Raw genomic sequence first — 26,652 nt, forward strand, 5'->3', positions numbered from 1 at the left:
ACCTAAACCCAGGCTAATCACAACCTTTCCCTAGGATTTTTCAAACCAAAACTCTGAACAAATCTCTATCCTTATCTAATGGTAGAAACTGAAGAATGAAACCCAGAGGCTATCAGCAGCTGGTTTTCCTGACATTTGAAAGAATGATCTGGAATGAGAAAGGGTGAGGCCAACAAAAAGAGAGAACAGGGACCAGCGGTAGAGAGACAGTCTTGGTAGACTGCCCATTTGCTGGCTCAGTTGTTTAGTCATTTTTTGAAAGAGCAAGATGAATTCTCTTTTTGCTTCAGTGGCTCCAATCGGGTTTCTATCACATTCCATCATATGAACCCTTATACACTTACTTAGTAATAGGCATGGATGGGTAACCTCAGGAGAGCAAAGGGCTTAAACATGGAAACATGCAGAGCAAGAGGAATGGAGAAGCCTCAAGTCATAGTGTAAACATCCAGACAAGAAGTGGCAAGAAATGAGGCTAATAAGTAGGCATAAATCTGAGCATGAGGCCTGGGTGTTTTTTGTGAAGGACTTTGGATTTGATCCTGTTTATAGTCTGTTCATATCATAGAATTCTATGTAGGAATTAGGCAGAAGTTCTGTAATCTTTACTATAAGTAACAGTAATTAAGAGGTTCTTAACCTGGGAGTCACAGGCAAGCTTCAGTTGCTCCCAAACTCTCTGAAATAGTACGAAGAATCTGTGGGTAAGGATTTATTTGTCTTTGTTGTTGTTGCTGTTGTTGTTTTTTGCTATGGAAAAGGTACCTAACTTGCTTCAGATATTAAAGGAATCCCGACCCAAAATATGTTATGAACCACTATCTGTGTACAGGCATCTTTGGGAATAACTGGCTTTGAATATTCATGCAACTCTCATTTTCCCTCAGAACTCCCTCACGACTCTTAAAAAACTTTTCAGCACAAAGAAAATGCTTCATAACTGTTTTTTTGGGCACTGTCTTAAATAGCGATTCTCCTTTGGGAGCATGAAAAGATGTAAAGAGCGGATATAGACCTGGTTATTTATAGAGATCACTGGGTGTGACCTCTATTCTTTTCTTGACTTGGGTAGCCAAATCTCACTCACAGGCTCTTGATGTTGCACCCCGGGCACCACCGCTGTCTCTGGAACCCAACTCCAAGCATCCTTGTCCTTCCACCTGCTGGTGGAGAGACTACAAGTCCCAGGATGCCCCGCGCTCGGAGCCGGGGCGGATCTCTGCAGAGACGTTTCGCCTGGGGAGGACCAGGGAAGGGCGGGGCGAAGGGCGGAGGGGCGGGCCTGGGAGGCGGCGGAGCGCGCTGGTGCTGATGCAGGATGGCTGAGCGCGCAGGAGCCCGGGAGGTCTGAGCCGGGCGAGGCTCGTTCCCTGCGCATCGCCTCGTCCGCCGGCCGCGTGGTCGCGGGCAGGTGGGCCCGGGGGCGCAGCGCAGGGCTGGGGCAGGACCAGGGGAGGTAGGTCTGCAGCCCGCGAGGCCAGAGGCTGATAGACTGCCCACCTGCCCGTTCTGCGAGCGGCCGCAGCTGCCCATCCGCTGAGTTCGCCATGACCTGCTGAGAAGCTTCATCGGAGGCTGCAGGAGGCGGCCTCGCTGCGGGCGGTGCGGTTCGCGGCCTCCTCCCTGGTTTGGCCGAGTCCCAGGCCCCCAGCCCTCCCCGCGCCCCCTCCCAGCCGCCGGCCGAGATGGCGGATCCATCTGAATGCAGCATCAAAGTGATGTGCCGGTTCCGGCCCCTCAACGAAGCGGAGATCCTCCGCGGGGACAAATTCATCCCCAAATTTAAAGGCGACGAGACCGTGGTAATCGGGGTAAGTGGCCGGGGCGTCTGGCCCACCCTCCTGCTTCGCGCCGCAGCCCGGCGCCCCGACTCCCCAGACGGAGCGGTGATGCTCGGGTCACCCCTTCGGATATCCCCCGCAGGGCTATTTTCTCGGGTGGACTTAACTAGAGATCCCCTATCGCCGCCCCACAGTTCCCTCCCGGGCCCGTGGAGGGGAGACTGGGGGCGGCGGGGCGGGCCAAAAAAGGGGGCCTGGGTGGGCCTATTGTTCCCCGCCCTGATTGTGCCGCGTGGGTAGTGTGTTAGGGTTAGGCTCAAGCCCGGGTGCCCAGGCTTCCTTTCAAGTATGAACTCTGCAAACCCACAAATGTTTCCAGGCAGTAATTTGGATTTATCGAACACTTTGCCTGTTCTCACGATCTTAGCAGAAGAAGGAGGAGAAAGGTACTGGAGAAACCCTAGCCTCGGAGCTAACACGGCCGCGTAGACGCGGCTTCCCGGGTCGTTTCACCTTGCTCTGCGCGCTGAAGGCGGGGGGTTGCCGGGAACACTGGTGGCCTTGGTGTCCCGGGAGGCTTGATGTGTCTCCTGGTTCTTCTCAACTCAGGCTGCCCTGGACATGGAGCCCGTGTCTGACCTCGCCCCAGTGGGGCGACTCCCCAACCTGATGGCCTCAGACCCTCGGATATGCTTGGCGCTGGGTGGAAAGGAGGCTGTATACCCACATCTGTGGGGCTGGAGGGCCCAGAGCGCAGCCCAATAGCCCTGCTGTGCTAAGAGCAGAAGTTACTTTGTGTGGCTAGGGCCCCCCTCGGTCTTGATCTCCCTTCTTACCTTTCTCCCCTTCCCTTCCCCTCCTCCCTACCCCCCTTTGCTCCCTCTCTGCAGCCGGAGACGCTGGTGGGGGGAGGGAATACCATGAGTTTTTAGTTCTTAAAGGAATATGGCAACTGAAATAAACCAGCCTTGCCCTCTATTCCCCTTCCCTCCCCTGTCCCCAGCGTGTGTAGCTGGTGGTGCCCCCTTTGTACGCGAACCGCGTGGGGACGACCGAGTTAATGGGAGCCTCTCTATCCCCTCTGACACGTTCCTGGCAGCCCGCTCGAGGCTGCTGATGCAGCCTTCCCGTCCCCAGCATTGATTAAGTGATGTCATCCCGATCACTGAGCATGCTCGGACTAACCCCCTCCCTCTCATTACCAGAGTGGCTGGTGTATTTAGGTCAAGTGATTGACAGGTGACAAATTAGGTGGGTCTCTGCCTGGGTCCTCCAGGCCTTTCTCAAGCACCAGAAGCTCACGTTTGCCGGCCCAGGCAGTCTCCAGCATCTTCGCAGCAGATATCTAGATAGTTTGTGCCGCAGTCTCTGCGAAGGGCCCCGGGGACTAGTAGGTGCTAAATGTACCAGTAGGTTGGGCCTCTCCTCTTGAGGGGAGCCTAGGCAAGGTTCTGGCCTCCGGGCTAAATCTCTTCATCTCCTACCTCCCTTAGGAAAGCAGCTCACCTTGACGATCTCTTTTCCCCTCCCCATTTTCACAATCATCAGGAAACCATGATTTCCAAGTACAGTGTGGATGGGTCTTCATTCTGAGCTGACCTGTGATGGTCAGAAAGAGTTTTTTTCTCTGCTCAGTGTTAAATTGAAGAGAAAATGTATGATACAACTATTGGCGAGGAGCAAAATTGTGTTATTAATGGCAGATATGGGATAGTGATATATTCATGGCCAGTGCATGGGGTAAAAAGTAAGTTGTTTGGGTTACACCTCTAAGCTGGGATCAGCCTACAGTGTGATTTGCTATTTCCTGAGCCAGGCTTGCCTTTTAGAAAGTGTGGGAGTTATGGGGACATCTAGTCCCTGCCCTTTGCCTTGTAACAATTTTTTAACAAATAACTGTGCAGCACTGGAATGCATTCTGGTGACCCTATCTTGGTCTTTTTCTCAGAGGTTTTAAAGAACAGCCTGGAGACGTTTTTTCTTTTTCTCCTTCTCTTCTTTTTCTTCCTGTTCCTTCTGTCTTCTTAGAGTGATATACAAGGACAAATGAAGTGGTGTGCAAGGCAAAGATCCTTAATTTTATGGTTATCTTTCTTTAAGATAACATTACTATGAATATATATTTATTTCCCGTGTAAACATATATGTTATTGGCTAAATAAATTAAAACAAATTATATAAAATAAATTTTATAAAAATGGTCACCATATAAAATAAATATTTGATCAAAAATTGTGGATGTGAATACACATGTATCTCTTCAATTGTAAAGTTAAAATTTTGCTCATTTTACTATAATCCTTTAATGCAATACAACTTTTAGTTTTTTAAAGATAAATTATTGGAATAAAGCATTCACAAAGAAAGGTATTATCGTAAGTGTACAGCTTGAGTTTTTTTAAACACTCCTTTGTAATCACTTCTCAAACTAAGAAACAGACCTTTCAGGACCCCAGAAGTCCCCCTAGTGTCCCTTCCAGTTGCTAACTTTCCCTGCTTCAGGGTAACCATTATTCTGACTTCTAATGCCATAGATTAGTTTTACTTTTTTTTTTTTTTTTTAAACTTTATATACATAAAAGCAAACAGTATGTTTGCTTTTTGCGTGTGACTTCTTGTGGTCAACATTCAAATTCATCCATGTTGTGGTGTGTGGCAGCAGTTTGTTCATCATTGTTCTGTAGTATCCCCTTATATGAATATACCACAATTTATTCATCCCTTAACTCTTGGTAGATATCTAGATAGTTTCCAGTTTGGGGCTAATATGGACAGAGCTGCTATGAACATTCTTTTACACATCTTTTGGTGAGTGTACGTACACAATGGAAGATTGCCAGATACTGAAAGGTGTTGGGACTTGGGTTGACATGTGCTGGGATCCTACCTATTCCTAATTAATAATGTGTAGCTAAAGGAAATGACAGTTCTGGCAGCCTGTATCATGCATTGTACACCAAGTAGAATGGCTTCCAGTCAGCTCATTTGGAGCCAGCCTGCATGGCTCAGTTGCAGGTAGAGATCGCCTAAGGTGGGCACTCCCTTACAGGGATACAGATAGTGGGGATGAACAAAGAAGGCCAGAATCATTCAGAATGTCATTCACCTTCATCCCCAACAGAGACAAGTAAAGAATGAATTTCTGTGGAGTTAGCTGTTAGTCCAAATTCAGAATCCCAGAAATTATTTTTGTTTTTGAAGCTGGGTCATTTGCTTTTTCTTTTTTTTAAAGTCCTGTTCAGTTCTTATGGAGATATGCTAAGAGGGAGAATTTTCAGGTGGAGTTTCTAGATTTCTTTTTTTAGGAAAATGTTCTGTCTTGGAAGAATCATCTCCAACATTCTTTCATATTTTTTAGCTTCCATGCAAAGCTTTTTTTTCCTGACTACCTCAGTCACTATCTCTCCCCACTTTGAACTCCTGTTGCTTTTTGCCTGAGATTATTATTAATTTTGATCATTTGTCTAATGATATTCTAAGCTTTGTGTAGTGACAAAGACCATCTGTGTTTTGCTTCTGTGTACTTCTTAGGGCCTTGCTCATAGAAGGCACTTAATAAGTATTGATCTCTCTCTGGAGTCTAGAAGTCTTTACTTTGGTATATTTAACTTATTTTATGGACTTTTAATTGGCTGTGGGGAATAGTAAAAGAAAAAAACAATTTTAAAAAGAAGTGCTATTCCTTTAAGCAGGTCGGGTAAGATAGCATATACTATATTTAAATGCTGTAGGAAAACTGGGAAAGAACTGCATTCAATTTTGTTAAAAATTGGGAGAGCCTATGACACTGATGGTGAGCTAAAGTAGAGGGTGTGGGTGGCATAGTGGTTAGAAAAGGGACTACACATTAATTCTTCAGAGAAAAATACTGGATTTACAGCATTTCCCTGAGTATTCTAGCATTAGCTGCTAAAAACCCTGGTGAGGCATCCATTACTTCAGGCTTTACCTGTTGGTTTTTATGCATCTGTGTTGATGGAAACTCTGTCTTGGAGAATTCCCAGTAAAGTTCTTTGAAATGGACTTCCACACTTAAGTTTCTTTGTTTTGAGCAGGTCTTGTTAAAGATGGGTGCTTCCTCCTGAGGCAACATTATTCCAAATTGTTTGAGAGCCAAAGCAAAACATCGGCCACAAATCCTGAGCCGGTGAGTAGTATGGAACGTGGCGGCCTCTGTCAACAGGAGTTGAGATTAGTTCTGGACAGTAGGTAGGCAAGGAAGGCAGAGGGCTGAGAAGGAAACCAGATTCCAAGCCTGAGTTATCTTTGTAGTGATTAAAGACTGAAGAAGTGAAGAAGTTTGACTAGAACTTCTAGTTTTGTCTACAGTAATGGTCTTTAAAAGCAAGAACATTAAATTTTTTTTTTTTAATGTGTATACAGTAGTCACTTTTTTGTGTCTATAGTAGGGAGTTGTGTAGCTAAGCTGTATTTGTTTTCTGTTGCCGTAACAAATTACCACAAATTTAGAGGCTTAAAACAACTAAAGTTTAATATCTATGATGGTCAGTAGTCCATCAGATCACCTAGTTTTTCTGTTTTAGAGTCTCATAAAGCCAAAACCAAAGTGGTGTTGGCAAGGCCATATTTGTTTCTGGAGGGTGTAGGGGAGAATCAGTTTCTTGCTCATTTAGGTTGGTGGAATTCATTTCTTAGTGGTCATAGGACTGAGGTCCCCATTTCCATGCTGTCAGCCTAGGCTGTTTTCAGCTTGTAGAGGCCGCTCTCAGGTCCTAGCCCTGTGCCCCTCTTCTTCCATCTTAAAAGCCAGCAAGAGTTGAGTCTCTCTCATGCTTCACATTTCTCCTGACTCTTCTTTTGTAGTACGTCTTTCTCACTGATTCTTCTGGCCCCTTCTTGCACTTTTAAGGACCTGGTGTGATTACATTGAGCCCATCTTGATAATCCAATATAATCTCTCTATTTTAAGGTCAGCTGACTAGCAACTTTAATTCCATCTGCACAATCCCTTTTATCCTGTAACGTTCACATATTCACAGGTTTCCAGGGATTAGAGTTTGGACATCCTTTAGGGCCATTGTTCTGCCTACCCCATACCACTACAGTCAAGATACAAAGCAGTTTTAACACTCAAAAAAAAAAAAAAGAAAAAAAAAAAGCCTTCATGCTCATGCTACCCTCTATAGTCAGGCCTTCTCCCTTCTCTTAACATCTGGCAACCACTTACCTGTTCTTCCTCTTTATAATTTTGCCTTTTTCGGATTGCGTAAAAATGGAATCATATATTCGGTATCTTTTTGAGTCTGGATTCTTTTACTTAGTAACTCTTAATAACTCATGTTATTGCATGTGTCAATAGCTTGTTCTTTTTTATTACTTAGTAGTGTTTTGTTAGATGTGTGTAACACAATTTGTTTACCTATTCACTCATTGAAGGACATTTGGGGTGTTTCCAATTTGGGATGATTATGAATAAAGCTGCTGTATACCTATGCATATAAGTTTTTTTGTGAGAATAAATTTTTATTTCTCTTGGGTAAATACCCAGGAGTGAGATTGCTAGATCATGTTGTAACTCTATGTTTAATTCTAAGAAACTGCCAAGCAGTTTTCCAAATTGGTTGTACCATTTTGCATTCCCACTTAAAAGTAACAATTTTAAGCTCGGGTTTAAAGAATTGATTTAGTCACTTTGTATTAGTGAATATTAATCGTAGTTTTAACTATGTCAGTCCTTCATTCCCCTGTGCTCTAAGTTCAGAGATGTTTACATGACCTGAAACTGGATTAGTGGTTTCCTGTAAATATACTCTCCGAAGCCCTGAAATAAGTGAACATAGAAGAGTAGCCATAATCTGGCACATGTCACTGGAGGCTACTGACTATTTGCAGTGAGCACACAGTCAGGGCTCTGTTCATTATGGAGTTGGTAGAGGCAGCAGGGAGAGTTGGACAGAACTCACTGTGGATTCACTACCTAGCTGTGGGGCTTTTAGTCAAGTTGCTTAGCTTTTCTGGGCCTCAGTTTCACATATTTAAAGTGGGCATAATTATGACATGGGTCATTAGGATAAAATGAAACTAAGTAGTTGAAACAGCAACTGGCACAGAGAAAATGCTCAATAAATGATAATTATCTCCCACATTTCCTATCCCCCTCAGAATTTCCCTCATTTTCAGAATTAGCTTCGTTCCCCAAAATTATTGCCCTTAACTCTAGCTATCCCCTGAAAACCCTTCATACATCCTTGTTTTTAGGCATTTCACCCTGTTCTCCTGCTTGGAAGAGCCATTCTAAAGCTTATTTGTAGAATTCCTGATGATTTATGAAGGCAGAGCTCACCTTTTATTTACTTATAGACTATATCAGCTATTTCTTTTATCTGCAGTGGTCATATATAGGAGTTCGTTGTGTGTGTGTGTGTGTTTGTGTGTGTGTGAGAGAGAGAGAGAGACAGAGAGAGAGATAGAGAGAGAGAGAGTGTGTGTGTGTCCTCCATATAAATTATAAGCTTCTCAGTGGCAGGACTGTTTGTTTTTACATGTCTTTGTCTCTTTTACTGTAGTTGTACGGCTTCTTATTAAGTGTATCCTGATGATACACTTTGAAGGTTCTTTTTTCTCCTGATTCCTGCCTAGAATCAAGTCTCCATAAATGCCAATTTCTACATTTCTTTAAATAACTTGGACATCACTGGGGATTTCCCTCTGCCTCTACCTTTGCTCGTCTGGCCCAATTCCCCTATTTAATGACAGTGTTTTCCATTCTCGGCTCTTCTCCCCCATTCAAAATAGTAAACCTCCCCCACATTTGGTTCCCTTTAGTCCCTGCCTCAGATTTCTCACCTGCGTCTACTTATTAAACAAGCGAAAACAAAACTACCTACTCCCTAGTGGTTTCTCTTGAATTAAAAAAAAGAGCCCCTTAACAGATCCAGTTTCACCTATTTCTCTCAGGTTTTCATAAAGTCCTATTTTTGTGGCTAAGAAAGTTCCTCCCTTAACCCATTTGCTGTACATCAATCAAGTTCCTTTGGTAGGAATTAAGTTGTTGAGTTTGTGATTATTTGCAAATATCACAGAGAGCTTGGGAGAAAATGGAGTTTTAGATTCATCATAGTATCTCCCCAGCACCAAGTCTGGACATGAGTTACACAGTTCAGGACAAACTCCCAGCTCTGTGACTTCTTGGCTGTGTGGACTTGGACAGATTGGTAAACCACACTAAGTTTTAGTGTCCTGGCCTGTGAAATAAGGGTAATAACACTGTTCACTTTCTAGGGTCGTTGTGACATCAACACAAGCTGAGCACGGTGCTTGGCATGTCGCAGGTGTACGTTATTCTAAGACCCACTAGTGGTTATTTCTCTGCACCCTCGTCAGACTCACTAATTTTGGGAAAGCCCAGACCCTTCACAGGTTTCCTAGTACCCTTAGGATGCGTGAAAGAAAAATTAGTCCGACACTTGTAAAAATAGTAAAGAAGACTATTGTAATAGATGTCAGCACTATCGCAATAGGGAAGAGAAATCAAGCTTAAATCCAAATACAAGTACAAATATGGCAGGCCAGATATCAAGGTATCAAGATATTGGTATTGAGGGTGATGAGATATTGAGGGTGGTAGGATTCTCTCTAAACTACCTTTAGCAGGATTCCTGCTAAAACAGTCATGGAAGTCTAAGGTCAATCCTCCTTCACCCCCAACCAGCTGCTCATATCTCACATGCCTGGGATGATGGTCCTCGAAGCGTACCTGCATGGCACGCATCCATTTACCTTTAGAATCTCATCCCATGGTACCTACTCTGAATTTTTTTTGACTATCCCTTTTACTCCTACACCCTGGCCAGGTTAGACACTTCCTCCTGTGCACCCCTTGTACCATGCACTACTCCTGGCTGAATTCCCCCAGTACTGCATTTAATTTATTTGGGTATGTGTGTCTTTCCCCCTGATTAGTCTGAAAACTAATGGACTTTTCAGCTATTATTTATTTCCATTTATTTCCATCCCCAAGCCTGGAACAGTGCCTTGGACATAGTAGTTACTCAGTACAAGATGTCTTTTGAAAGAGATGATAGAATGCTGACTCTTCTAGGCTTGTCTGATGTCAGAGTCTGGGATTATTTGCTCAGATTTTCACTTTGACGTCTGTCCATCTCTGGTAACTTGTTTTTCTTACTTTGGACAGTTTCATGGTTTTGTTGTTAGTGTTTTAAAATAAATAGCTTTTTCAGAGGTCCTGATGTATTTTGTGCTCATTGGAAAAAACTCAAACCATTCAGAAAAGCATGAAGAAAGCAAAAATCATTTTTAATTTTACAAACCAGAAAACACCATTGTTAACATCTTATTGTTTATTCCAGCTCCTTTCTAGTCTGTAAAATGATACACTTTGTTTTAAAACAAAGACATGACTTTGTAAAATCGGTTTGTGAACTACTATTTTACTTATTGGTGTAGCTCAGATATCAGCATTTTTAAAGGTTACATATAATTCCATCATAAGTCTAATCAATACTTTATTTAACCATTTCCTACTGATAGCATTTGGGCTTCTCTTTTCTGTTATAAAGGTGTGATAAATATTAGTGCCCACATTTCTTGGTGCAGTTGCTCAATTATTTTGTCTGAATACATTCCCAGAAATGGGATCGCTGGATAAAAGGATATAGATGCTTTTAAGGCATCCATAGTTTTTGAGAGGGAGCAATTGAGAGATGATGGATTGTCTTCTGTTTTATACTCTTACCTCCCTGCCCAGCCCATGGAATTGCTTCCTTTTGTCTCATAGGGCATCTACCCCTTCATACCTGAGCTAAATTAAATTTTTACAGAGAGAATGTGCTTCGTCACGCACTGTTAACCCATAGATGCAGAACGTGGCAATGCTTTCACACTTTAATGTAAACCATAGGATTTTGTAGGTTGTCTCTTGTCAGTTTCAATATCCTAAAGGATGTTTCTTGGTGGTGATCAAAAACTAAATCTCTCTCTTGAGGCAGAGAGAGTTAGAGGCCAAGATTGTAGTCTTAAAGAAAAGGAGGATGGATGCACTGGCATTGATTGGCCTGATATCATCCGGGCAGTGGTAAGTTGAGAAATGATAAAATAGCCCCATCAGAAATGACCCAGAAAGAGCTTTTTTCCTCTTCCTCCTTGATTTCTAGGTGCTCTTTTAAAAAAAACTTTTATACAATTTCAAACATACACTAAAGTAGAAGAATGACTAAATAACCCATTATGATCCTATCAACCGGTTTTAACCATCATCGATAAATCGGCCAATCTTTTTCACTATATTCCCCTAACCTTTCCCCCTAAATTACTCAATTGTTTCAAACTGAAATCTCATATCTCACATCGTTTTATCTGTAAGCTTTAATATATATGTATCTAAAAGATCAGGACTCTTAAAGCCACAGTAACATTATCACAAAAATATGAACAATTCCTTAATGCCAAATACCCCAGTTCCCTCCATTGCCTCATAATTTCTCTATTTGGTTTGCTTACATCAGAACACTAGGTACTATTGATTACAACTGAGGTGAGAAAGAAACGCTCCTACATAGTGCACGTGTGGCAGTAGAAGCAGTCAGGGCTAATCAAGGTTTCCAGCCCATCTCCCTTAACCATGGTCACACACCAGTTACCTTTTCAAATAAAACAATGCTGGCATTGCCCTCTCACTCAGAAAACTGTTTTCAGTACCCACCCTTATTAGTTTGGTTACAACTACATTTATAGCAATTCTTTTAGGTGTGTCTAGGTATATTAGTATTTATTACCTTTTCAGTCAGTGTATACCTATCCTGGATGTGAATCGAATACAGGAAAATACATGCACAGAAATGAAGAGAAAACACATAGGTGAGAACAGAATTCAATGCAACATAGTTCTTTAAGGAAGGAGGTTTGTAGTTCTCTTTTTATTGCTTATTTCTTTTCATAAAAAGAGAACACACTTTTGAATGGGGATGTGACTGGAGAAAAAGTACAAATAAAAAATCTGACCACCTAGGAATACCAGGTGCTGTAGGTGTAAAAGAAAAAAAAAAATCCCAATATTTTACATTTTAATTTCTTTGACTGCAGGGTTATTATATGGTCAGAAGAGCTTTGGATCAATAATATTATTTTAGAAGCATTTTATTTAAAGATCTTGGTTATACAATTCTGGATTGACAAGTCTCGGGGACCCTTCCTTTCCCAGGTGTTCTCGTAGAGTGATCTTTCCCATTTCCACGTCTCAGTTCGCCTCCTGGGGAAACGAAGAGCAGTCTGCTTCAATTCTCTGAGGAGGCTGTAGCATAGACTTTTTCTGAGTGAACTGTCTGGCACCTTACTCCTCAGAGATTACTGATTTTCATCTGGGAACCTAGAGAAAGAACAACTCCATCTGACATCAGAAACTTTGGATTAGTCTTGGGGGAAGGGACTTCTCTTTCTCTTTCATAGTCACCTCTTGCCCCATGGAGAGGAACAAATGCCAATCTGATCGGTCCAAACCTCTGTTGGTCCTGGTTACTGGTGGGCAAGATTCCATGTGAGGTGAGGTCAGTTCTTTCCTATGTCTGGCCTCTGATAAGCTGACCTCAGTAGGGTCTGGCTTCCTGGGCTGTCTTTAGAGGGTATTTTTCCATTTCTCTGCATGGTGCTGAGTGGATAAGTTAGGCTTATCCACAGGTTCAGGCCCTGTGGGCTGGTCTCAAGGTTCAGAAAAGATTGGGCTGCAGGATGTTGGCTGGTGAGGTGAGGAGGGTAGGGAGACCACATAAACCTTCTTACTCAAGGCTTTGGCCATTGGTATTGATGGGATGATGAGTGCTGGAGCCCCTATCCAGGTTGTGTTCAGATACCTGCTGTATCACTATTTCTGTGTTATACAAACTTGCCCAGCTTGTGAGAAGGAGGGGGCTGACTGTTAGGGGAGTCTGGGTCCCTGCCATTCCTGGGTCCTTGATACTAATGTCATTTTGATAGCATCAAAACTTTCTAACTACTAATAGTTTGTTTATATAGTATTTGTGAAAAGAAGACTTAAGAGGGAAAGTGTTTAGCTCTTCCACAATAATTATGAGGCAACACAACCTACTAATTATCTGTTCAAAGAAGTGGGGAAAAAACACCAAAATACTGTATTCTTGAGTAACAACGCTTGCTCGTGTATATGTTAAATATTCCTCAATAAATATGGCTCTTGATAAAGATGGCGTGAAGATCGATTTTGAACAGTATTTTCTGGTTTAGACATTTATCCAAAGAGCTTGTAAAGAGGGGAAAAAAGCAAATACAGAGGTAACATATAGATTAATGGAAAACTTGAAATTGACTAAGTTCTTCATTACTGTGAAAAACGATTCCTTTTATAGAGTGTTTTTATGGTCTGTAGCTTTTATGGAGCTTCACTGTAATACTGTGCTGTCCAGTCTGGCATCCACAGCTTCATGTGACTGTTAAGCCCTTTGCAGTGTGGCTAGTCCACATTAGGATGTGCAGTAGGTGTGACAGGTACACTGTCTTTTGAAGATGTAGTACAAAAAAAGGAATTTAAATATCTCAGTTTTTTTGTATTTATTATATGCTGAAATAATATTTTGGATATATTGGGTTGAAGACGTTAATAAAATAAATTTCTCCTTTTTACTTTAATGTGACTACTAGAAAATTTTAAGTTATGTGCATGACTTGCATCTTTGGCTAGTGTTATTTTTCTGTTGACCAGCGTTGCTTTTACATTTAGATCTCGACATTCTGATTGCTGTTATGTTTATTATTTTCCATTCTGTATCCATGTGTTGGGCTTATTGTGTGTTAAGGTCAGTGCTAAGCATTGTGGACCCACTGTGTGTGATAAGTAAGACAAGGTCCCTGCTATCAATAACCATGTATATAATCCAATGGGAGAAAGGAAGTAAAAAAAAAAAATTGGCACATCAAAGAGAAAACAGTCTTGCTGGAATTAAAAAGACAATGCACATCCCGTAGTGTTCGTGGAAATAAACCTTAGGCAGAGAGACCATTTGATCCTTACCTTCACGCAAACGTAAAATTTGCTTCTTTACCTTCAGTCACTTTGTAGTTTTCGGTAGCTTCTTTACAGATTTCTGTTTTGAATATTGTTGAGAAAAGATGTGAAAAGGGATGTGTGCCATAGCCTGGTCCAGCCCTCTCCCCCCACAAGTGTTGTGACATTGAGGATTGCTGCTGTGAGCTCCTGGGAGGAACAGCCCTCCCCGAATCCTTTAATTAAGTACCAGCCATTTGTGGTAACAGGTTTGTGATGCATTTGTAGTGGGTGACATTGAAAACACCAAGAGGGGACCCAGCATGTTGTCTTTGAAAACTGTCACAATGCCGCCCCGCTGCCTGGCTCCCACACTAGCGGGCCACGGGATGGGACACCAGGCCCGCAGGCCTCTTGCCTGCCTGCTGCGGGCCGTGCTGCTTGGGTCAGCCTTCCCGGGCTGGTGGTTTTTAATTTCTAGGCAAGGGACACCATGGTGATTACAAATCTGCCATTAACCTTTTGTCTTTATTCTTTCGCTAATGCTAGGATTGTCTAACCCCTGGTCCTGGAAATGCATTGCCTTTAGCACAGGCTCCATCTAATGAGGTCCCCCCACCCTGTGGAACAAAAGCACCCATTAGGAGAACTGGTGGTGGGAGGCGGGGCTCTTGTGGGAAACCAAGGAAACGCTACTTTTGTCTCTCACAGGTGCCTCTTGGTCCTGGCATTTGTGAGGGGAGAGATAGCTTTGCAGGTGAAGGCCACACAGCTCTTTGGAGAAGGAGTTGGGTCTGTGCTAGAAACATCCTCTTTTCTACCCCAACTCTTGTCCCTGTTTGTCTGATTTGGAACAGAATTGACTTATCCTCCTTTGTAAATGGCAAAAAAAAGCTATAATAGTAACCTGAAAGCCCAGCCACAACAAAATCTGCCATGATCTCACCACTCTACATCATCCATTTTTATTTTTATATCCTCCTTCTTCCTCTCTTGGTTGATTCCCAACATTAAAAAAAAAAATAATGTATTTCCAACCATAGATATACTGTTCTGCCTTTTTTCTTTTTTCCTAAGCTTACTTCATAAAAGGTTTTCCACGTTGTGTAATATCTTCATGGTTATAATTTTCAGTGAGACTTAAGTGTCTGTTAGGCTGATAGATCACAATTTGCTAACCCATTCCACTGTGGTTGGTCATTCAGACCTCATTTACCCTGGTTCTGAGTAATGGTTTAGTGAGCATCTCCATACACAGAGCTATTTTCCTTGTGGAGTATTTCTAGAGGCTGCATTCTCCAGAAGTGAATTTAGTGGACCCCCATTGCTATGGACATTTTAAGTATTAAATATTATTTAAATAGAGTAAGGAAAGACTTGGAAAAGTTGCTGCACTCTGCCCCGCAATATTTGTGAAAGGAATTGATTGCAGGTGGTGATTTACACTTCGGTTTCATTCAGGGCTCTTACATGCTTACTGATATCACTTCTTGCATTGTTATTGGATGATCTTCAGACCTCTATCCTAATAGCAGCACACACTGGGATTCATTTTGCTAGATGACCTGGGGCATCTGGTAGAATCCGTTCTTCTTCTGGGAGGTGTGGAACCACACAAAAGTCATGACTCATGCTTTGATGGCTGTATGCACTCTAGGGACCAGCAAGCTCTTTAGTTCTGGGGTAGCCCACCAACCAGGTTCAGCATACTGTGGGCATCACTAGCAAACCCAGGGCTGGGACAGAAAATCTGGATAAGGTAAACAAAAATAAAGGCACTATGTTGAGGAAACATGAGCCAGTGGAAAAAGAGGAATAGGAGTGCTGTGGGCCCCTTTTCGGTGTCTTTGTTCTCTTAATCTTACTGTGGAAGACATGACACATTTCCTTTCTTAACAAAATTTGCTTTGAATACAAAGTGCTGCTTTCTACTGCATAGGTTTAGTCACTCTCTTTTGATGTCTTAAATATTCTTAAATATTATGTTAAGTAGCATTTATTTAAGAACCTTATTGGTTTGTGAAAATTTTGCTTGTAACTGGTTAAATCATAGGTTTTAAAAATACGATAAATTAGACATACTCATAGCGTAAAAATCAAAGAACACAGAAGGAGAGAAAGAAAAGGAAGGATGGGATAAGAATTTTTACATGGAAGAAAAGGTGATCCCTTTGTGTTCAAGGGTGGAGGGAGCATCCAAGCCATATTCAAGAGGCCCGAATGTACCGGAGCAGAAAGGTGGTCCAATTAGCATGAGCAGGAAGGAATCGGATCCATGGAGGGACTTGAAGGAGGACTAAGGGAATGAAATTTGATTTGGTTGACGTTTTACTCTACTCTAGCCTGTAGCTGGTTCAGAAATACTTGCACAAAACACTTCTCCTTTAATGCATGTGTCCCTTGGCCTCCAGTAACCTTTTTCAGGTTCCCATGAAGGCAGATACTGTCAAAGTTTGCTTTTCACAGTTCTATACCTGGTAGTACAGTGAAAAACATTGCAGTTCTCGTCCATCCCAAATGAGTTTCTACTGTTTTGGTTCTTTGATTTATCATCCAAAAGGATTAATATATCTTGTTAACGCCAATAGTTGGGGATGAAGTTTTCTTGCTACAAATTTCAAGAAATTGACACAGTAAAGTATAGATAACTTAAACCGTATTTAACATAATGTTTTTCTGATGATATAGACATTTCCCAGAAGAATTTTACATGGTAGGTAAAAGCATCTGATTTGGGATATTGAGCACATCAGAGACTCCTCAGTATACAACAGTAGTTTCACGTCTGTTGATCTTGCTTATTTGAAGGGAAGAGATGATAGGAAACAACTTATAAAGTGGCTTAATCCTAGGAGAAATTGTTTAGCACTAAATTTTCTTCCTGAAGATGGAACTTACTCTGGAAAGGGAGTATGGAGAGTGGAGAGAAGTACTTTTCAACTTGGATGCTTAGGAGGGCCATATTTAGAGAAACTGTCTCAATCTTTTTATAGTTAAGGATAGCCTTTTTAAAACTTTTCTGTTTGCCCCATTCCACCCCACTCCAGCCACGATTCTAGGCATAAATGTGTTCAGTACAAATATCAGTTAATAAATAGAGTGTGTTGATTAGAACTGCAAACAACATGTTACCTCTCTTCTCACAGACCTATCTGATGAAGAATAATCATCTTCTTAGACCAATGGGGTTATATTCTTCCCTGATTGCTTATAATATTATAATTCTAAAAGAGCAGTGACAGCATATAATGAAATCTTAGCAAACACTTATGTAAGTGTCTTATATATATTCATCCATTTATTTTAATCATCAGTACCACCCTATGAAGTAGCTATTGTCACAACCCCTATCCCCTTTCCACAGATGCAGAATCTGGGGCATAGAGAGGTTAAGTAACTTTCTCAAGGCCACATAAGAGTAAGCTGTGGATTTGGGATTCAGACCCAGGTAGTGTGGCCCCAGAGTCCTTGCTTTTAACAATTTGCTATGTCGTATCTACCTGTTGGTTAGTTAATACCAGGAGTTGAGGATGCTCAGGTGTGCTGTGCCATGTTCTCTAGAGTTCCTCTGGCTCACCGGTTCTTTGAATTATTCCCTGATAAAAGGGTTTGATGTCAGTTACTTGTAAGAAGATTCTCTCTCTGCCTCTGGGAAACCTGTTCTGCCCCAGCATCAACAATCCTGCAGTAGATAAGCACTCTTAGCTTTACTTCACTTGGTGCTTACCATTAGCAATTCACTGTGCTGAGACATAACTTTGAAAACTGCTGTAGGAGAAGGTAGCTGTAAACTTGGGCTACATGTGAAAGTGGAGGATTTTTTTTCTCTCTCACTTGCCCTTGCATTGATATCAAATTATGTGTGAAGTCAGAATCAGCTTTTCTTGTTATTGCTGTGATTTCCATCCGAAAGACTGCTTAGGGCATTCCATTGAACACAATGCCAGTCTTCTCTGGATGTGGTGCATTTGCTAGGAAACCTCATAAGTTAGAGAATGTTTCAATGTACTGTTAATCTACATAGGTCTGTCCCCAGAGAATGATGCTTTTCTTACAAAAACACGTGTTCACCCTGCTCTTTGTGTCTTAAAAGGGGAGAAATTTATGTCTGCTTTTTGGATTTCCAAGTCAATCTGTACATTCAAGTCATATTACTGGACTGTCTTCTAAAAAATCGTCAGTAGATTTTAAAAGATATAGCATGAAGATAATTATCTTCAAATAATGACAGTTTTGTTTTCTTTTTTCCAAAACATACTTTTTTTCTTATCTTACTGTATTGGATAGGATCTCCAGGATAATCTAAAATAAAAACAATTGTAGCAGGTGTCCTTGTCTTGTTCTTGATCTTAAAGCAGTGTTTGATATATAGGTGTTCAGTTAGATGTTCATTATCAAGGTGAGGGAAGTACCCTCTATTCCTAGTTTGGTTTTTAATCATGAACAAGTTTTGAAGACCTTGATTATCTCTTGCCTCGAATAGTCTTGGAAAAATATTCCCTGCTTGCTCTTCCTCTGATCTCTTGAAAAACTATAGATAACATCTTCTTTCTGAAGTACTATTCAGAATATGTCAATTTTCTACTCAGAAACATTTAAGACTCGCTTTTGGTTACTAAAATAAATTCGAACTCCTAAACTTGGTTCTTGTGATTCAACAAAATTCTCCACAATATGTTCCCTTCAGCCTTTTGCCATGATCACTCTACTTCATTTCTGTCTTTTTCAAACCTAACAACACTCTATATCCCAAACTTAATCTGCTCTTTCGCTCTTTCAGGCCTTTGTTCAGGAAGTCCCCATGTCTTAGAGTGCCATTCCCATCTGTGTCTTCTGAAATTCTTTCTCACCCTAGAAACTTACTGTGAAGACTAAGGGAGCTGCTCACATGTTTCTTTTGTGAAATTGGACCAAACTGCATACAGGCATTCCTTGGGAAGCACAACCCATTTATCCCATCCTCAACCAACTCACTGTCTAGGAGGACACACACACATATACACATGAGCAATACAATTGATAAGGGATTGAATAACACTTGACATTTATCGAGCATGAAACACCTTTAAGGTTGAGGCAGATTTTACAAAGCAGCTTTATTTTCCAAAGGATAAAAATTGTTTTGTATTGAATATCCAAACTCTGTTTTATTCTGTCCAGCTATTCAGTTGGGAGAGCCAGAAAGGAAGAAAATTAGAGTCATTAAGTACAGAAAATGATTGCTTTAAAATGATTTCCTCTTCTACCAGAATGTATAAGCCACATTCAAAGTACTCTTCTCTTGATTTACAACTTCGAAGTCTTATAAAATTATTTTAATTTGAACTGAAAACTGGCATCATAAAAAAAAAAGAGTCAAAGAAATTCAGAATTGAAGGCATTAATAAATGAACCACATTTAAAATTCTACTGATAGTCTCATCTCTGAAAGGGAAATATCTTTATATTTAGAGAAATGTAATTTACCTTAATTGCCTGGAAAGGAAAAGAAATAAGAGACTTCCTTTCTTGGATGTCTGTTTCCTGGTGTTTTCCTAATCAGGCTATAGAGTGATTGAATTATTATAACCCTATAGTTACTTTTATTTCAAAAGAGCATGGGTTAATTTTAGATGAAGCTTACATTTCAAATAAGTTTATTGTAATATGTATAATAAATCAGTACTGACCCATAGGGCCTGAGGATCAAAATTATTTTAGATGAATCTACGAATTTTTGTTAAAGATGGTCAATTGTTCATCTGAGCTTATTACTCAGGAAAATGGAACGGGGAGGGAATATTAAAGAAACTGTGAAAGTAACCACAAGTGTTCAGTAGCTTCTTTTAACTTCCTTTACTTATCTTGACTTCTTATTCGAAATATGTATGTGTATGTATGTATACATATATATACGCATATATATATATACATGCTTTAGGACAATTAAAAAGTTTCAAGGAGGTAAAATGTGGAAAGTAAAGATGTCCCGTATCCCTCCAGAATAACTGCTGTCAAGTGATGAATGTTATATTATTCCAACGTCTGTTTTATATATCCAATTATAAAATATTTAATACATATAAAATAATATGTATAACTAAAATAACTTGTGAGATATCCTAATAAAATTAACATCCATGAGGCCGCCATCTACCTAATAGCATGTGACTTTCCCTTGGTCCTGGCAATTATCCCCTCATCCCAGGAGCAACCACTCTCCTGAATTTTGCTTTTGTCATCCCCCTAATCTTTATGGTTTTACTGCAAACATTTTTTTTTAGCCCTAAATGATGTATTGCTTAATTTTGCTTGGACTTGAATCTATAAAATATTTATTAAAATACTGTTTATATTTTTCTGTGACTTGCTCTTTTCTCTTAATTCGTGTTTCAAAATAGGTACTTAAAGTTGGTGTGAATTCTGATGGTAGAAAAATAAAGCCTGTCCAAAGCCAATTTAGTACATGTGGCGTATTAGTCTGCTTGGGCTGCCGTACAAAATACCATAGACTGGGTGCCTTAAACAATAGAAATTTATTTTCTCACAGTTCTAGAGGCTGAGAGTCCAAGATCAAAGTGCCAGCAGAGTTGGTTTCTGGCGAGACCTCTCTTCCTGACTTGTATATGACACCCTCTCTTTGTATCCTCACATGGCTTCTTCTCTGTACATGCATGGAAAGAGACATCTCTGGTGTTTCTCCTCTTCTTTTAAGGACAACAGTCGTATTGGGTTAGGGCCCCACCAGTTATATTTTCGCTTAACCTTAAGATCCCCTTAAAGGCCCTATCTCCAAATAGAGTCACGTTGGAGGTTAGGACTTCAACATATGAATTTTGTGGGGGGAAACAGGTGATATGCACTAAGGCCCTGTTACACCCAGCAGGGGCTTCAGAGATAAAAAACTCAGACCTTTTTTTTGGAGATTATAGCCCATGGTGGGTTTCTTGGCTTTTTCTGAATAACAAGGCTAATATTCCCCAGAAGAGCACTCTTGGGGAGCTCCTCCCAGAGAGTGACTTTGTGAGCATGAAAACAAGGGAGTAGCGGGTTCAAGTAAGAGGCATGCCAGCCTCCCTCAGTGAGGGGACATGATTGAACTTTGAATCCCAAGTATTGGAAGTGGCTTTTTTGAAAGCCAGATGCTTCTGTCACAGTGGGTAGTGGCTGCATGAAGAGAAGTGTTCTATGGCAGTCAGTTTTTGGATAATCAAAAATGGAAAGCAGGTGAAGTAAAACAAAGAGATTGATTATACCCTCTTGAATGAGAACATCCTAGACATGCTTGTGCTTTGCATAAAAAGATTGGATAATTAATACTCCTCACTTACCTATAGGTTCCTTAGAAACTGATGCAACAGATTTCCTCAGCCAAGTAACAGGAATTTCTTCCTCCTGAATTCTGTGGTTGGGTTTCCCGTTTTCTCTTGTACCCTCATCTACAGCTCCTGCTTTCATGGCTAAATGTGGGATGGTCCTGAGGCACTGAGGCAGCAGGATGCTTTCAGATCCCATTTGAAAACAAGTGGGATCAGCTGCTTCATCCTGCCCTACTTCAAGCTCAGCTGAAACCAATACAGAAACAATTAAGGTTTGTAGCTGCCCCAGAATCAGGCTGCTTGGTCAGCTTTATTGAACCATTTTCCTATTTGTCAGGTACCTTGTTTGTTCCTTGGAAAGCTGTTCTGCTGATTTTGTGATTTTTTTTTTCCCCCCCATTTGCCTTCTGTGCAGCTCAATTTTCAGTATTCCCCAAAGATGTCTCTATTTTGACAATACCTTCAACTTCTCAGACCTCGAAGCAGATGGTTTTTCTGATAACTTATCTCTCCTTATTCTTAAAACCACATCATTGTGAGCACTCTGTCTGATACCTGCCCTCGCCTGGCTGTTTTCTGTGTGAAGCTTACTTACAGTCCAGTGATCAGGCTTTGCAGGAAACGCCTTATTTGTGAATGTCTCATGCTAAGCCCAAGAAAGGCCTCTGATTTGTTTTCAGAACCTTGGAAATCAACTCTTAAAATGTCCCTCATTCTTTCCTTTCTCAGCGAAGACTGACACCAAGGCCTCTTCCTGTCTGCCAATGGAGTCCTGTGGGTGGCTCTTCCCCGTCACAAGGCTGGCCCACCTTTGCTTCTTTACAAGCTTTCTGCCTCCTTTCTGACTGTCACTTTGATTGTGAAATGAACTTTGCATTTAGTCACTTCCATAGCAGCATCACTCAGAGAATTGGATACCTCAACTTTATAATTATAAACTGCCTTGGTAAAGATTTAACCAATATTTAGTTGGTGCTTTCTCAGTAGATACTAGAAGGGCACTGGTGACAAAGAATGGAGTTTGAGCTTACAGAGCAGGGATAGAAAGAATTATTTTAGAGGCTATTATGGTGCAGTTTTGGAGGGCACCTGGTCTAGAATGGGACAGGTAGGTAGAGCAAGGAGCTGTGTTGGAGGAACCTTCACAGAGGGGAAAAATAACTCATGAAATATCTCATTACTGATCTCTAACAAGAACAGGATATCATTATGTCATTAGAACATGTATAAAAAAAATCACACATCATGGTAACAAATCAAAGAGGTGGTCACTGAAGTGGGGTCGACTGGAAAGGGACACAATGCAAATGTTCCATTATCTTAGGTGATGGTTACACGAGGGTACATGATTGTCAAAATCATCTAATAGAATACTTCAGATCTATGCATTTATTATATGGAATTAAAATTTATTGTGAGAAAGCTCTCTATGTACTAATACATGGAAAGAGCTTCAAGATACATTAAGAAAAAGCAAAATGGAGACAGATGTGTATTACATGTCACCTTTTATGGCATAAAGGGAGAGAACTAAGAATCTTTGTTTGTTGTGTTCTGTATGTACAAAGAACTCTGGAAAGATAGGTGTGGAACCAGTAGCAGTAGTTGGCCTGGGAGGCGATAAGGTGGTGAGTAGCTGGCAGCTGCGGGAAAGGACAGGGTTTATAAGGGAGATTTCTCATTGTATACCCTTTTATACTTTTTGGCGTTCGAATCATATAAGCACATTTCTTACTCAAAATATTAAAAAGAAAACACATTGAAATAGTGCTAAGGAGGTTAACTGAAGATATAAATGTTTCATTCTTTAAAGCAGGTTATTTACCAATTAAGTGTTTTTAAGCAACTTCCTCTCAGCCTGCGCTGGCAACTAGCCTGGCATGTGTGCTGCCGCATGCTGTGTGCACCCACAGCAGGCGCCTATCAGCATAGCTCTCCTTCCCACTGAGCCTTCCCAACTCCCTCTGTGCTCCTGGAAACCTCTTCCCATCAATCTCTTTGGCATTTCAGAGGTTATTTGTCATCCCTTAAGGAATATGGATAATGGCCTATGTGGGGTGTGGTTCAGTTACATCGTTTTCTAAAGGGTCAGCATCTTCTACAGAGACTAGGATACTTAGGACAAATGTGAGCAAAGTATTCTTTTAAACAAGACTTTGGACTCGAATTAAATAGGGTCTGTTACATCTTGCCTCTCCTGTGGGTGGGCTGTGGGTGGGCTTCACTGAGCTCACTGGCTCTAATTTAGGACATAACAGAAGTTCTCATTTAATGCCGCTTTCTAGGTGCAGAGGCTGAGCAGCACCTTCTGTGGTTGGTAGACCAGCAGAAGTGCCGCTCATTCCTATATTCTCCCTTTGGTTGTTTAATTTTTCTGAGTTCTGGATTCTCCTCAGACTGGTCCTATAGCGGGTTAGACCAAGGCGGCCTCTATCTGCCAGGGGACAGCTTAATGAGCCCCTTGCAGTCTCTTTTCTTTCACATTTCTTACTTTTCAAATGAAGATGCTGGTAATTTTCTGCTGGGAGCCTGGGGAGAAGGAGAATGTTTTCTGGAGCGCTTGTGTATTCTGAAAGAACCTTATAAAAAGAGCATCTCATGTTACTTATGTGTATGATTGCTTAGATGCTTTGAACCTTTTCCCTGCAACACATACAAGATGTATTTTGTATTTTTAGTGGGGTTTAAATGTAAATGTCTTATAAAAGAACGTAAGTAAAAATAATTCTTGGCCTCCGCTGAGTTTTAGGCTCATGCGTCATTCTCCAGTTGCCTGCTTATACATTCATTTCCTAAAACTCAGTGCTTATATAGGACTGGCAACGGCTTCTTGGAACATGGGTTGAGAAGAGTTGTAAGGCTGTACTTGAGCTGTACTTGGGCTTTCTGGGCAATTATGCTGTGATTGATTAGTGATATCTGCCATGGTGTGCAAGAAAAAAGTGAGCATATAGTTCTAGGTATTTGCCAAGCATGTCTTAGATATCCCTACCCTGAATTTCTTTGTATCTAATACAGCATCTAGTGCTTTTTCCTAAGTATGTGCTCAATAAGTATTTGCTCACATTGCCTTTTTTGAGTTTGTTATTCTAGAAACATGGTTATTCAAATAAACAAGTCAACCCACAAGAGCATGGCCACTGACACTGAGGTTCATTCCTGCAGAGTTTAAGTAGCACAATGTAAGGCACTAAGGTCTGATTCCTGTGCCCTTCTCCCTTCTTAAAAGAACTCTAGCTAAGTTTCCTGGCTTTTTTATTTGACCTCTATGCGGTAGATGTTGGAAATGGACTCTAACAGCCCCTCAGCAGATAAGAACACATTTATATCACTGTTCTTAGCAGCCCAGTTGGAACCGTGAAGTATTTCCGAGGCTTGTCATCCATGTATAGCTTACTGTTTAAATAATAATGTTAATGGCTAATAGGATGCTGTATGCCCAGGTCGTGTTCTAAGTGTTTTACGTATATAAGCTCGTTTAATCCTCACCAAATCCCATGAGATAGTTATAATTATCTTCCTTGCTCAATCAAGCTCAGAGAGATTAAGTAACTTGCCTAAGGTCACATAGCTGCCAAGTGGTAAAGCCAGGTTTTCGGCTTTAGGTGGTCTGACCTTAACCTGTCTAATCAGTGAGGTGCTCTGAACACTTGAGTAGGAGGCAGAGACTTGCATATTCTTGGGAGCATACTTCTCTGGGCCCTGATATCCAATCTTTAAAATGCAGGCTTGGGTAGGATCGCTAAGATCCTTCCAAGCCCTAGCTTATTTGATTCTAAGTTATGTATTGGAGATATATCTCTGAGCCACCGTAGTGCTCACCATGAAATTTGACCAATAATCTATGCATGTGCTGGAGGTATATACAGATTCAAGTGAAGACTTGAACATTCCCTCAGTGCACCCCAGAATTACAGCTTGTCAGCAGAGAGAAACTTATTTTCCCAATTAGAGGACACCAGTAATTATGCTTAATTACATATTGAATGGTTTTCCTGTTGTGTCAACCCATTGTCTTAATTGTGCTTAAAAGCAGCAGGCTGCTATTTTGAGGTTTGTGAGGTTTAAAATTGCTTTGTGTCTCGGCATCAAGGGAGCAGAAGAATTAAGAGCACAGGCTCTGGAGTCAGAAAGACTTGGTGCAAATCCTGGACCTGCTGTTGACTGGAACTCCTTGGCAGGTTCCTTCACTTCTCTAAATGTTGGGTTCCCCACACTGGGGATAATAATGGCTTCAAGCTCATAAGGGTTTTGTAAAGATTGAAGAGCATATATAAGGTGTGCGGTGCACCATTGGGCATATAAACCTTTCAGATGTTGGCTGTCATATTGTTTATTACTGATTGATTAGATGTTGGTGGTGAACACATTCCAGACTTGAGCCCTGATGGATAGCCTCATCTGGGGTAGACCTGTGCCCTAGCGTGGATGGAATGCTACTGTTCTGCACAATTTCTGGCATTTTGGGTGTTTGTTGTCTATCTTATTTCAATTTTATGTCTATAATCTTATTTTCTAAGGCCATGTAGGATGGAGCTGAGAAATATGGTCAGCCATCAAAGAAGTCACAATCGTAAGTCCCCTGAAGGGAACCATGGAGGTGTAAGAAATAATCCTATTATTTATCAGAAAATTATTTTCATAGTTGATCATTTTAGGCAGTACACATTCATGGCCTTAGGTAACATGGAATTACATAGTGTAAAGTTATTTTCTTTTTGTTCCTCTTTCAGGCCTTCTGATTCTATCAAAGAGAAAGCCTCAGTTTGGTGTTAGTCTTTAATCTCCGATACTTTGGAATTTCCCTTTTAATAAAAGGAAAGAGAAGGTCTTAAGTTTGGAGCCTTTGGTGGGAAATGGTATCTAGCTAGAATTTATTAATATTGCTTTGCTTTCATTGTATTTATTTTTACTGCCTTCTATTCATAAAATGTACTAATTTTTCATATATAATGGTAATGTAAAAGTTTCATAGAAAGTATATTCAAGGAAAAATGAATTAATTTAAAGAAAAATGCTAAATTAAAGGTTTGTGGATGGTATGTGGCTATGGCAAAAATTATGATGGTGACATACAAATCTCTGAGTTGGGAAACAATGGTTTAGAGAGGGAAGGGGGACAAAAACTTTATCCTAGGGAAGGCCAGTGTTCAGAAAGAAGAGAAATGAGAGTAGTTGAAGGACCACTGAAGGAATGCAGAACTGCAGGAGAAGTCTTTTTGAAAGGGGGAGGTGGGCACAAAGACAGATGCAACAGAGAAAAGAAAAGACAGAGGGAGGCAGTTGGATTTGCTGATGGGACAACTGTGACGCCTTTGCTGGTGCCGGTTTAGCAAAAGGACCAGCACAAACTGAGGAGAGAGTTACAGGAAGGAAGCAGAGAGTATGTTCTACTTTTTTCCAAGACGCTTGGTGTGTGATGATGGCACAGTAAGTTGAGATAGAAGCAAGGTGGATGAGAGGTTTTTGTTTTTTAGAATAGCAAGAACACAGACATGTTTTTAGCTTATGGAAGAGGAATTGGTGAAAATTTGTGGGAGCCAGGGTCAGGATGCAGGAGGATGGGTTTATCTAAGATGGAAGGGAGAAAGAACAAGAT

At 41.0% G+C, this 26,652-nt stretch overlaps 1 protein-coding gene across 3 annotated transcripts in view; it reads left to right on the plus strand.

Annotated features, from left to right (window-relative positions):
* The first annotated feature begins 1,296 nt into the window (after positions 1–1,296).
* KIF5C (kinesin family member 5C) overlaps positions 1,297–26,652 on the plus strand; it is a 143,645-nt gene continuing 118,289 nt past the window's right edge. For 2 of the 3 annotated variants that reach the window (XM_015596694.2, XM_006921056.3), the window contains exon 1: positions 1,297–1,811. In XM_015596694.2, coding sequence (XP_015452180.1) covers positions 1,686–1,811 — 126 coding nt within the window. In that variant the 5' untranslated portion in view covers positions 1,297–1,685. The remainder of the gene's footprint in view (positions 1,812–26,652) is intronic. The other variant, XM_015596693.2, reaches the window with a different exon arrangement.

Source organism: Pteropus alecto, unplaced genomic scaffold (assembly GCF_000325575.1).
Source record: "Pteropus alecto unplaced genomic scaffold, ASM32557v1 scaffold3, whole genome shotgun sequence".
NCBI lineage: Eukaryota > Metazoa > Chordata > Mammalia > Chiroptera > Pteropodidae > Pteropus > Pteropus alecto.